The sequence below is a fragment of the Phalacrocorax aristotelis genome, chromosome 8 (genome assembly GCF_949628215.1).
Source record: "Phalacrocorax aristotelis chromosome 8, bGulAri2.1, whole genome shotgun sequence".
In the NCBI taxonomy this organism is placed as follows: Eukaryota; Metazoa; Chordata; class Aves; order Suliformes; family Phalacrocoracidae; genus Phalacrocorax; species Phalacrocorax aristotelis.
The window spans coordinates 6001795-6015126 of record NC_134283.1 but is presented as its reverse complement, the minus strand read 5'-3'; the positions used below and the strand labels follow the sequence as shown (position 1 = coordinate 6015126).

Here is a 13332-nt window from a genome sequence, read left to right as displayed (position 1 = left end):
GGGTTTTCTCTCGCATGGAAGCCATATTTAATCCCCCAGGCACATTTTGCTATCTTTTACTAAATTTACACTAACAGCAAACTTGAGTGTGTTTAAGCATCGGAGGTGTCACACTAGATGAAGTCATGGCCCTTGAAGTGAGGAGGAAATCACTGAAGAGAAGAGGGGAAGCTGAAACGGCCGAAATCAATTACAGCTTACAGACTATGCTGAATTGTGACCAAACAAGAAGTTACCCATTAGAACTTTAGGAAATAATACTTCTTTTTAAAAATCATTGAAAAACAATTCTCCGCTGTGATGCAAGGCCATTTTCTTAAAACACTAGCAGCTCAATTCTACACAGATTTTGATTAGGTTTGTTTTATGGTGCAATTAATAGCTTGATCCAGTTGTAAATCAGAGTCAAAATGTCTCTCTTTCAAGTGGCTTTTTTGCTCTAACTTTTGTAGGCTTTAACTATATCACTGACCACAGAAAAATGAATAATATATTTGTCATGTTGATGTATTTGATGTCCTCTTGTCCTGTTTTGCTCTGGTTGAAGTAATATAAACCAAAGTAGTTGAAGAACTGAAAGCTGGGGTTTATAGATTTTGCTGACAACCCATTGAGGTTAACAGGCTATCGTTGTGACAATCATGTTACTTAGGATACAGTGATGTACGCTGAATATACACGATGAAAATAAAAAAGTGATATTTGAAATTATTCAATTGCAATCAAATAGCGTAAGCTGGCTAGAACTTCCCGTAGAACAAGCCAAGAACAGCTAAGTCCAAAAAACTCTTTGAATTAGTAAACATCAAGAAAGCACTTCCAAATATAAAATATTATGTAAACTTTCAGTGTTATCATTCTAAGTATATTAAAATTATATAAATATATATAATTGATGTAAGTATTAATAGTGCCCAAAATTTAAGTCTCTCAAAATCAATAAGTTTGTAAAACTAGGGAAATGATATTGCAACGGCATGCATGTCGAATTGTTTACTTTTCTTTATCCACAGATCATGAAGGAAGTTCGGAGAGCATTGTGCAATGCATCAGCTGATGACAGTAAACTCTTACTTCTCAGCGCAGTGGGAAGTGTATTCTGTAGTGGCCTAGATTACTCATATTTAATTGGCAGGTTATCCAATGACAGAAGAAAGGAAAGCACTAGGATTGCAGAAGCTATAAGGTGACCCAAGCTTACCTATGATCTCTAAATTATGAAATGCAGTGTGTGATTATAAAGATATTTATCAGGTCCAAAAATGTTGTATATTTAAGTGTTGATTGCATTCTAATTATAGTCCTACAAATTTGTTTAGTAAAAAGAACCTTGGACCTTTCCTTATTAGAAAAGAAAGCACATTTATTCCAGTGCTAATATCCACAGGGATTTATTTTATTCCAATTCTCTGTATTTAATACTTCAAATTATTCCTCCAAATTCAAATACAACTTTGTTGTTGTTTTTCCAAATTAGCTGTTGCTTCATGTTCTAAAGTGGGTCCTGAAAGGCAGATATTTTACTTGCTTTAATGTTCATCATTTTAATGAATTTCAGTACAAATGGGAATCCATGGCTTACTCATATTCTGTTGAAATAGCAGTCTGCCACTGTATTTCAGAACCTTATTAGAAGGGTCTCCACTCTTTTTCTTAAACTTAAATTACTTAATATATATGTAAATGTAGTTTTATTTTCATAACTAAAATGTGACTTTCCTTATATATATCATATTACCTTAATAGAAATCCAGGGTTTATGACATGCAGTCTACAAATCAATCTGCACAATACATCATGAAATATTTCCATTATCCACAGGTATACTTTATACATATTTGGCAGATCTTCCCATATAAATCAACATTACTCAACTAAAGCCAATGGTGTTTCACCAGGAGAGGGTTTGGGCCCTTCCCCCCCCCCCCCCCCCCCACTTCCTACAAATAAATATTTTTCTGAGAGCTTTAAAACTTTATGCAACAATTCTATGAAAGAATATTAAAGAATTTGTTTTACAACAGATCTATGTTTTGGATATATTAGCATAACATAAGATCAGGTTCAGTTATTACATGACATGTATTAAACACCAATTGTCTTGGTTACAACTGCTGCAGATCAGTTTGGATTCTCAGTTTAATGCTTTTGAAATTCTCAAAGTCGTAATTATTTTGAAAGAATTTAAAATATACTTCTTAAATATAATAAATGATGACATGTTTTTAAGACCCCAGCTATGCTTGCATATCATGTGTGATACTGAAAAAAAGAAAACCCCTTTAAAAGACACATCCAATGTTTTTTTTTGATGTGAGGGATTTTTAGTAATGTGCAACAAAAAAAAAAGGTGAGGGAAGAAAAGCACTATTCTTGTTTGAAAACACAAGAACAATCACACTCCACTATAAGACACAAATTTAGTATTATTCATGTAAATATTGGGTAGATAGGCATTGTTATATATGTATACATTTATCTACACACATTTAATATACAGGTATACTTACTAATACAACATTTAAATGAGCATAAGCCAGACTATGATACTCAGTTTTTCCATCCTTGGACTCTCAGAACACTCTTGAAATAGTGGTACAATGTACTGTTCCTTGTCAAGAATGTCGGCTTCAGGCCCACTGGAAATAGATTTTTATTGTACTTCTGGAAACAATACACTACGTTTTCCATTTAGCGCACTCTGTGCTTTCTGTGAACAAAGGACTCGACTCATGGAAAATATACTGTAATAAGAGTAGAAAAAAATGTACACTTTGCTTTTTCAGTGGTTAGGATGTCCTAAAACACATGAACGGATCTCTGCCTCCACTGCTTTACATCGTTAGACTTGTATCAAAATGAAATTAAGATCTTGATTACCGTGTGTTTCCACTTTCTAAAGTGTGGGTCTCGTATACTTGGTCACAAGGTAAAACTGAAGTTTAAATACCCATCAAGTCCCATCTCACAGGAATGATTTATTCATTCAGCCCCTGTCCTCATCCACTGCCTTTAGGGCTTGCAGCTCACAGATGTAGCTTTTCTCCAGGTACTGAGCATAGCTCCATCAGCCTGAGCTGCCATCATGCAGGTGTGTGTCCAGCATTGCACGCCCGGAGCAGGGAGAAGGCAGGCAGACAGACTGCACTGCATCTGTTCCTGTGTGGCCTACAGAGCCTTGCGATCGGAAGACTCCCTGGAAGGCATCCCCAGCATCAGTCTCACGTCATCAGTCAGGCATCGTTATGTGACCCGATACCTAAAATTCTGGGTGTGCTCAGAAGAAAACAAAGAAGGACAACTTTACTTGCTCGACTTCTATAAAGAAGGCTATAAAGCCTTTGATGTACTTATGAGCCCTGACCTGCAGCAAGACCTCTGCAACAATGCAGAGGTATATGAGCATCCCAAAGTGTATTTGATGGTCAACTTCCCAGATACCTTCTAGCAAAACCAGAAGCCTTCTGCATGTGACACTTATTCCTATCTTTGAGCTTCTGGCTCTACTATACAACAACAGTTATAATTTTAAGTCCTTTTCAAAGACTGCCTTGAACTGAAACAAGGATCTTCGAGCCCAGAAACGACATGTGTGAACTTATGGTTCACAGAGATAATAACATGGCAGGTTCTGGGTACAAAGACAACTCACAGAAACAAATAACATACCAAACAGGGAACACAGATAAGTGGAGTGCTGGACACTGCAGCTTCTGTAGACCAAATGCAGGCATGTGTTTCCCTTGTAAGCTCCCAATATTGTAGCCTTCCACTGCACCCTATAGGTGGCATGTTCCATACCCATCCAGTCAACCACCACCCTCTGTGCTCCCCATCCTCCCCTCATGACAGAGGCTCATTGTATCTTCTCAGTGTTCTGTTCTACTCTCTCCCCATCTCCAGGTCCTCCCTTCCTTGCTCACTCATATGAAGATTTCGCATTTCCTTCAGCCCTTCGCTCCATTAATGTGTTCTGCTTTGTTCTTCCTCCCCATCATCTAACCATTTCCACATCCCTAATTGCTTTTCCATATTCACTTCCAGGCCCTTTATCACCACATGCTTCCTGCTTTTCTCTTCAACACTGTTTTCTTCTGCCTCCACATGGTCCTCAGGACTGCTGCCACCATTTATCCATAGACTGTTCATTTTACCTGTCATTTGTCACATCCCTGTTCCCACCTGTAGTCCTAATTGGAAGGCTCACTTGCTCAACTGCCAGGGCTCTCAAAATTCCAGAATTAATCAGGTGCAGTGATCCACAGTCATTACTCAACCATAAACGACAAAGAAATAAGATGAGGGAACAGCATTGCTTCTGCAACAAAAATGAACCACAACTCTTCTTAACCCTGCTATTCTCTAGAAAGAAATGGTCATGAACAGACAAATGCGATGTTCCTTATTTCACTCTTTGTCTTGCTGCTGATCTTTGTTTTATTACTCACTGTGTGAACAGAGCTGCATTAATTCCCACAGGTCTCTATTTTCCCATGGTCAAAAATCAACTCCTTACTAGACAGCCTGAAAAACAGACCTCATTCTTTGAACATTTAATGCCAGGTCACCTCAGACTCTTTGTTTTCATTTAAAATATAGCCAATGCCCTTGTACTTCAGTCCAATGAAATATTTCTCTTCGGTATGTTTTCCATTTTGTGCCAAATCGGCACTCTAACCTGCAAGGCACACCTCCTGTTCTCTGATATAGAGGTCGACGTCTTTTTGACCCCAGTGGGAGAGCTGCAACTCATCAAAGGGCACATTTGACAAAATGTTCTTTCCTAAAACCTGTCAGCAAAGATGCGCTCTGGATCTAATAAATACGCAGTGCAGGAACAGAATCTCCTCTTTTGTTTTGAATTTGATTTATACATGTCTCTTTTCTAAAGTAATTGAGCATCTCGTTTGCCTCCATATACCTGCTGTGCACTGAGCTGCTGAAGCCCATAATTTGCCCACAATTACACTCATGCTTTTTCCTAATTGGTGTATAGGCTGCTCCATTCAACAGATGTCTTTCCACAGTTGCTGGTAGGTAACTTATTTAAAGTATCTCCTCATTGCACAGAATTTAACATGTTCTAGTTCATTCATCCAGATTAATCCAATCACATTTACTTCCCCATTATTTCCCATCGCTTCACATTTACTGTTGTAGGCAGGGAAGGGCATCTACTTTGTTATGTCTTTGCCAAAGACATTTGCAATGAAGACCCAACAGATCATTCGCCTAATTCTCTCCCTGTTCAGACATTTCCCTCTCTCTCTCTCTGGCTCGCCTTTGTGGGTCATGTTCTTTCTGGTGGTGTGCCATAAACGTTTGCTGTCTCCCAGTCCATTGATGAGACTTGCAGCAACCTTTGACAGAGGATCTCAAGAGAACTTTTCGAAAAAAATATTCAGCAATCCACCTATGAGTTTCCTGTCTTCCATGCTATAATGTGTTCATCAAGTTAGCCAAACCAGATCATCAGAACCCATGCTAGCCCTTGTGGAGCAAACTGAGAAGCGCTATGTGTACAAACTCATGAGTTACCGATCCAGAAGTAAAACTAAACCTAACCAAACCATTCTGCAAAAAGTACAACAGTCCGTGCACTCCAGTTAATCAGTTCATATACAACATACACAAAACCATTCCATATCCCAAGTACTCAGAAAGATTAAATAACTTATTGTGAGCAAAATTTTCCATGTGCTAACTAGAAAGTATCTTGCAATCCTGACCTTATAAAACTGGGCCATGGCATTTATTGTGATCATCTGTGGTTCTAATTTGTTTTCAGATAAAGTACTTTAAGCTTGGGTATTTATCTCGGTGTTACTTCTGTATTCAAGATCTTTCTTTTATTTTTTTATTTTAGGGATTTTGTAAAAGCTTTTATTCAATTTAAGAAGCCAATTGTGGTTGCTATCAACGGCCCTGCTCTTGGGTTAGGAGCTTCTATATTACCACTATGTGATATCGTTTGGGCAAGTGAGAAGGCATGGTTTCAGACACCATATGCAACAATCCGACTCACTCCAGCTGGCTGCTCATCATACACATTCCCACAAATTCTGGGTGTTGCACTGGTAAGGTTTTCACCTCAAATTGCTGAAGAACCTTTCTTAAATTCATGCTCTACTTTCTCTCTTTAAAAAATAAAACAGAAATCAGCTGTTTCTCTTTAACTGTCATGAATGGAAATGAAATCTTTAGAAAGGGCATCTTATCCCTACCAATTTCTTTGCACAAAATGACCTCAGAATTCAATCTATTACACATGCTGTACACAAGAGAGATTGAACACAGGTTGAAAAGCAAAGATTGTCAAGATCGTGGTAGAAAAGGGAAGAAATGCATTAACAGAAAGATGTTTCAAAGTACTCATCTGTATGGTGTTAGGACTGTGCAGTAACAGAGCAAAATGCTGCTCTCTACTCCCTAGAAACAACCTATACTCATTCCAGTAAGGCTGCCTAGTTTTTACCAGTATAGCAAAGCAGAATTTGCCCCGCAAAGTATTTCATACTAGGTTCCATGACTCTTGGCACAGTATCACTCTATCACCGACAGTTACTCTTGTAAAATCAGCAGTACAGATTCATCACGCATGCCAGCACATTTCTCTTAAACGAAACCCGTGCTGTGCTCTGGCCACCTGCACAATCCTTAAATAGCTACCAAAACTCCCTTTTAAGTATTTTGCAGTATGGAAAGATACAGGTGACCATTTGTAAATTTAATCTTGAAAATAGCAGGCAAGTATGGAAAAATTTTTAGGGGAATTATAACTCAAGATCACAAGTCATCTTTTGGTTTCACAGGCAAATGAAATGTTGTTCTGTGGGAGAAAGCTGACAGCCCAGGAAGCCTGCAGCAGAGGACTAGTGTCACAAGTATTTTGGCCAACAACATTTAGCCAAGAAGTGATGCTACGAGTAAAAGAAATGGCATCCTGCAGTGCAGTGGTAAGAAATCAAACTCCTTTGTGATGCAGTTCCGTTTCTCAGAGGCAAGGTGTGCTCCCAAGGCTCACTGCATCCTCAGTTTCCACAACCACACCTGTGGAAGAGGGCTAACAACAGAAGATCTGGATAGGGATCAGTGAGCTCGTGGAGTTGCCCATTTTCCAGTGGCAGGTTTCCATTTTCCAGGGAAGGTTGTTTCCTTTACCCATTTTCACATTTATTCGTTATGAGTGGAACCTCCTCGCCCCAGATTTTGAAAGGGGATTTTAGCGTAGATTTCCTTCATGAAGGTGGAAGAGTCTGAAACTCTACAACCGTACTGGGGAGTATCTGTAGCACCAGTAAGAAAATATATTTGCCTTTCGCATTGCCCTGGCCTACTATGTTTCAGCTGACTCTGCCTTCTTTTCTGCACCTGCATAGTTCCTGATTCTGCAAAATGTTCTACACAGTGCACCAGAAGGGTAGGATAGTGCCAGCTAACCTCTGCTGTGAAGGAGAGGTGAGATCCAGACGCAGAGGGATCTGAACACAGTCTGGTCACAGTGTATTATAACTTTCCTTTTGCGTACATAAAAGTTGAAAGGAAATCCTTTCCTATTTTTGCTTCCTAAGGTTTTTTCCCTTCAGGCAGATACACTCCTATTCTGGGCACATCTCTGTTGAAAAAAATGCAGTGAAGAAAGTGATACTGGCTGCAGTAAAACTGCACTAAAGTGCAGATTATTGCAGTTTCTTGCTATACTTCCTGTGACTGAAACTGCCTTAGCATCCCTTGGTTTCAGTGAAAAGATCCATTGTAAAAGAGAAGGTGGAGACACAGGAGATCTTTAATTACATGAATTGTAGATTAGATCTCACAAAAGACACTCAGAATGAAACTCTCTGGAAACGTAGCATAAGCTTATTTGATCATGCTGATATAACATGTATTATATGAGTTCAGAAAACCTCTGGACCTTGCTGTGAATTCTTCCTTCCTTCACTGTTATTGGCTGCCAATGAAATCTTCTCCTGAGACCTGTTAGGAAGACTGGTGCTAACTTGTGGACAGAGAGTTAAAACTGTCAAAGGCTAGATTTACTCTCTAAGATCCTACATGCAAATCAGGCTGCAGTCACCAAAACAATGAATATGATGAGTTCATCCAAGTTCACTGTGGATACTTGTTCACAAACAGACCAAAAAAATTCACAGGCCCCGCAATTTGCAATTAATACCATTTACTTGAGTTAAAGAGAAATACTATTTAGGAATAGCAGTGTTATAACCTAAAACAGGTAGGAACTTGGCTTATCAAGTAGGTGTTGACAAAGCTGAGTGGAGAGTGTGCGTCTCCCTCACCATAAACACTGTATTAGCTTACATTTAGTCTTCTGCCCCAGAAGAATCAATAACTTATGGATTATTAATGGTTTTGTTTGCCTAGTTGGGTTCTTTGTGATACATACTGGTGTTATATATTTCAAAAAGAATTTTTAAGAAGGCAATCTCAATGTGTCTAAAACAGATCTGGGAAAAACGAGCTGAACTATGGGAGCAACCATAGACCTGCTGTTCATGCCTTTAGGAGCTCAGAGTGATTACTGAGGGCTTGAGATTGGGCTCTCTGTTGTAAAAGCCTCAGGTGATTTTTTATGACTGCTTGTATATGCTGAGCGAATCTAGCTCCAGAGCACAGTCAGAGGGTGCTTGTTTTGCTTAACACCCTTCTTTTATAAAATATTTAACTTTTATAAAAATATAAGTAAACAAACTTAAAAAGGTATTTGCAGCACAGGCCCTTTCCTCTTCATTTCTGTTTTGATAAGGAAACGATGCATGAGGGAAAATTGTTAAAGATGACGGACATCCACATTTGGGTTTCCAACCTCTATAACCTTTAAGACTACCTTCGAGAAAGCAAGTAGCCAATATATCATGCCTCACACATTTTCATTTCAAGGTATCCCATTTTCAGCAGGAGGGAGTTCAGCTCCTTCTAGCACTTCATGGCAGACCTTCAGTAAACTAAGGTACTTCAGAATCCCTCATTTGTTTTAAAAATGTGGGCGCTAAGGCATAAACCTCAGAAGTCCTTAATTCTTAAAGATGCTGACTATCAGCAAGTGGAGTTATGGCTGTAAATCAGATCTCATTTCTGCACCCAAAGGAGTTATTTAGATTGTAAAACAGAGTCAGTAGTGTAGAAATGCTGTTCACGCCATTATCCCTAATACTTCTGTCAGATTCAAAATAAAATGCTGAGCGATATTTTGGCTTTAGGTATTGGAAGAGTCCAAATGTCTCGTGCGGAGCTTCCTGAAATCCGGACTTGAAGATGTGAATGAGAAAGAGTGTCAGATGTTAAAACAGCTGTGGAGTTCTTCCAAAGGACTGGATTCATTATTCAGCTACTTGCAAGACAAAATTTACGAAGTCTGATGTCTTGGCCTAACTTGAAGAGCAAATGCTCCACTTGTGAACAGAGTCAAACATTACCTGTGTTTGAAAAGCAGAGGCAATGCATCATTGAGGAATTTGTGACGGTGTATCCTAATACATATGGTTGTGTCGATTTCCTTGTGAGCTACACGGCTGCTTGTAGCTGGTTTGATTTTGTGTAACCGAGACGTAGGCAGGCTTGTTCAGTGCACATAATCTCTACAGAGGGCTGCATCTTTCACATGCTCATCCAGATAAAAGTATACATTCCATGTGCTGAGAAGCACCACTGAGGCCCAACGAGGCACACCATCTGTAATGATTTATTTTGTCTGTCCTTCTTAACTTATTCTTGCTGTTGCAACACATCTGGGCTGACACAGAGGGCTCAGTCTAAAAACTGGGTCAGCATGATATTTTGTAGACCCAAACACCATTCTTTAGAAATATTTTAATTATTTTTTTCTAAGTTCTAACAGTGTCATGGAAAAATCTGATAATTTATATGTATAATATGTAAAGTTAGTTTTACAAAAACTACTAGGATTTTTTTCTGTGTTGAATTTATTTAACTTATTTATTTTGTGTTCATATTCAGCTGTTTATTGATCACAGATCTTATTTTCATACTTCCCTTGACTGAATCAATGGCATTGCATGAGAATGCAAACACATTTTTAGCAGCAAATTGTGTAGAAAAATAAAGAATATCTAGAAAACACACAGAACGCTGTGGGCAGTAAAAGAAACAGCCACGTGCATGCTCCTCTATGTGCAAAATTGTACAGAAAATGTATGAAGTAGATTCATTTGCCAGGGTTAAGGGAAGGAAAAAGTGGATTCTGAAACAGTGAGTCCCCCCAAAGCCTCTCTTCACTTTCTGCCTTCTTGAGGAGCACTGAAGGGCTTGCCAACAAGATGCTTTATTTAAGTTTACTATATTCCTGTTAGCCGTATGTCAGTAACAGGGTGAGTGGTGCCGTTATGTGGCATCGTACTGTTTTTCAGGTTTAAACATCCCCTTTTGGTCTGAAGTCTAAAAGCTAAATCCCTATGAGCCTTAGTCTAGTTGCCTGATTCCTCAGGTGTGAGATAATTTCTGCTCTGGAGGCCTTTGGGTGTGGGCCAGCAGTTTATACAAGGTGCTAGGTATTGAACTAAGTGGAGGGAGAGGTTTTGTTTTGCTTTTCCCAGCTCTCCACATCTGGCCACCCCACCATCTGTTACGAGAACTTATGGCTATCCATAAAAGCAGCCCACAATAACAACAAAAATCCAATCTGCTATTTTAGAATGTGATCCTAGTACTTTTCAGTGACACTGACTGACTTCTGAACACTGGATCGCTCTCATTTCTTTCTTGCTAGTAAGGCAATTAATATGAAAATAACACAAACATGCTCTGTGACCTCACCTGCCATTTTCACATGCCTGAATTAAAACCTCTTGAAGCAGCTTTGCACATTTGTTTGCTTTGTAATTTGTGCACTTGCTCTCCATCCTTGAACTCAGTGACTTGGTTATGGTTTAAACCTCTGCAAATGAGGCTGCTAGGTTTTCTCCCTCCCAGTATTTCCATGAAGAGTTTCAACAAAGCCTTTGTAAAGTTAACAAACAGGTGATTAAACTGTAAACTGTAGCCTTCAACACATTAATACAATGTTTCTTTTTCCACAAATAATTAGAAGTGCTGTTTCTATGGCCTAAATGTACCACTGGATTTTAAGGAAATCATTACCCTAAAGGCAGACGTTCTCATGGAAATTCTTCATTATAAAGACAAAATCTGGCTTTTAATTAGCCTGTTTTAAATGTTTTCAAAACAAGTTACTTATTTTTAAATGTCTGAAACAGAACGCTTTCAATAACTGTTTGAAGTGATAGATGCACCACTTGTTTTATACCAGTACTTGCTTGCTTCCACAACCCGCCAGCAACGCCACAGAGCGCAGGCGCAAAGACTTGCTTGGCTCAAGGGCACGGGACCCCTTCCCACGCGCCGGCACGGGTGCGAGTCACCTGTGCCACCGTCCCCTTAAAATGAGAGGGATTACTCCAGTGAAAACCACTCACATGCACATGTGTTTGCACAATCAGGCCTCCAGCATATGACTTCAGAAAAACAAAGAAAAAAAAAAGCAATGGAAAGTACCATGATTCCTCAATTTCCTTTGTTTCCTTTATTCCCGTCCAGAGAGCCATAACTCCTAGTCATGTGTTAATAAGATATTAGGAAGTTTATTTCAATACTATGCTTGGTTTTTGTAGATAGAGAAAAATTGCTCAGCAATGTGAAGGTATGCTTTCCATATGAGATTTTCAAACAGAGGAGAATCATAAGTTGTTAGACCTTTAAACTGCATCATTTCATCTGAATTTTCAGATATCTGTATCTTAGCATTTTTTATGACAAAGAATGGTTGAAATACATTTTCTAGAATTATTTTTCCATTAAAGCAAGCACTAACCATAGTTAACATTTTTAATTATTCATATCTATACAGTTACAATCTAGTTTTCATGGAATCTATTTTCCCTTCAATAAAGAGTAATAACAATGTCAAAAGCTTCTTTTCTGGTATTTAAAGATCAGAATCAATTTTCTCTTGTGTTTCTGTCCTTCCTAGGTATTCAGATATCTAGATGTACTGTACATATTAGTCTGGGTACCTTTACTAATATTCACAGTATTTAAGATTATAAATGCAATTTGTTGTTAAGTATGTTATTTTATTCTTGTGTAAATTGTTTTGTACAATCTTTAAAAATCTACAGTTTTGCATTTGTAGATATTAAAGGTAAGCAATTTATTTTGTGTTGTCCTGCATGTATATTTTTGCTGTAGATAAGTGTTGCTTAGTTTACTATTTCAGTACATTTCTGTTTAAATGAATAAGCTTACAAACTTTAATACAGTATATATTTTCAGAATATAAACTTTTATATTTCTGTGGTAGGTTAGGGTATGCGTTTTAGGCAATCTTTTTCACTACTATTAACTGTTCTTTTAATCTATAATATAATGGTTTTGTGCCAATAGTTTTTCATTAGATTAAAATGCTCTTTAATGTTAGGGATAAACAGACAATTTTGGTTGGGGTTTGTTTTATTTTCTTAATTTTTTTATTATTTTGCCAGCCTTTACAGTTTTAAATGTAATTTATAAGTGTATTACATTTGTGAATAAGCCTTACCATTAGGTACAAGAAATCTTTAAAGCTACATAATTGCTTATGTAGTACTAAGGACTTCCCCAAATAGTTGCTGTAAGAAAGTTAGCAAATCAGAGTACAGGGCCTTAAGTTTTTCTTGTGAAAAGGGTAATACGGGTTGTTTCTTTAGAACAACATAGGTAGACTTGTCAGCATGGGCTTCGTTATATATAAACTGTGCATTTGTGCTCCCAACCACAGTAGTTTAATCTCAGGCTTTGTGTGGCTGGGTCTATAAAAGTCAAATCTGGCTAAAGCCAGCACTCTTTAGGAGACACTAAAGAAGTTTACATAAGAGACTTATAGACAATCTTAATCATAGTACATTTGGGTACTCGGTATCCTGGATGTGTTATCTGTGTCTGCCCAATTAACCGTATGTTTTAAGCCATATTAAATCTCTTTACTGCTACTTTAAATACTACACTGAAAGTCATTCACTAGCTTGCTTACTCACAGACAGGATTTCAATTTTTAGTGAATAAAAATATTATGCCTTCCATAAAAACAAAGGACCAAAGAATTGCATTATTCTAACAAAGCATTAGTTCCTTCGCCAGTGAACTAGTTTGACATTTGTACTGAAGATCAAATAGTCTCTTTCTGCTACAAACACTGCATTCTCATCCACATCAAGTGTAAGGGGAAAAGATGTATCCACTGACCTATTGGGAAAGGAGTGACGTTCAGCTAGGATGGCATGTCTATTGGTAAGGCTTATTACCAAACCTCTGAGATGA

The 13332-nt window shown here is 38.1% G+C and overlaps 1 protein-coding gene across 2 annotated transcripts in view; it reads left to right on the top strand.

Annotated features, from left to right (window-relative positions):
* CDYL2 (chromodomain Y like 2) overlaps positions 1-10084 on the top strand; it is a 57851-nt gene extending 47767 nt beyond the window's left edge. For both annotated transcript variants that reach the window (XM_075101313.1, XM_075101314.1), the window contains exons 4-7: positions 1014-1186; positions 5867-6077; positions 6813-6956; positions 9222-10084. In XM_075101313.1, coding sequence (XP_074957414.1) covers positions 1014-1186; positions 5867-6077; positions 6813-6956; positions 9222-9380 — 687 coding nt within the window. In that variant the 3' untranslated portion in view covers positions 9381-10084. The remainder of the gene's footprint in view (positions 1-1013; positions 1187-5866; positions 6078-6812; positions 6957-9221) is intronic.
* The last annotated feature ends 3248 nt before the right edge of the window (positions 10085-13332 follow it).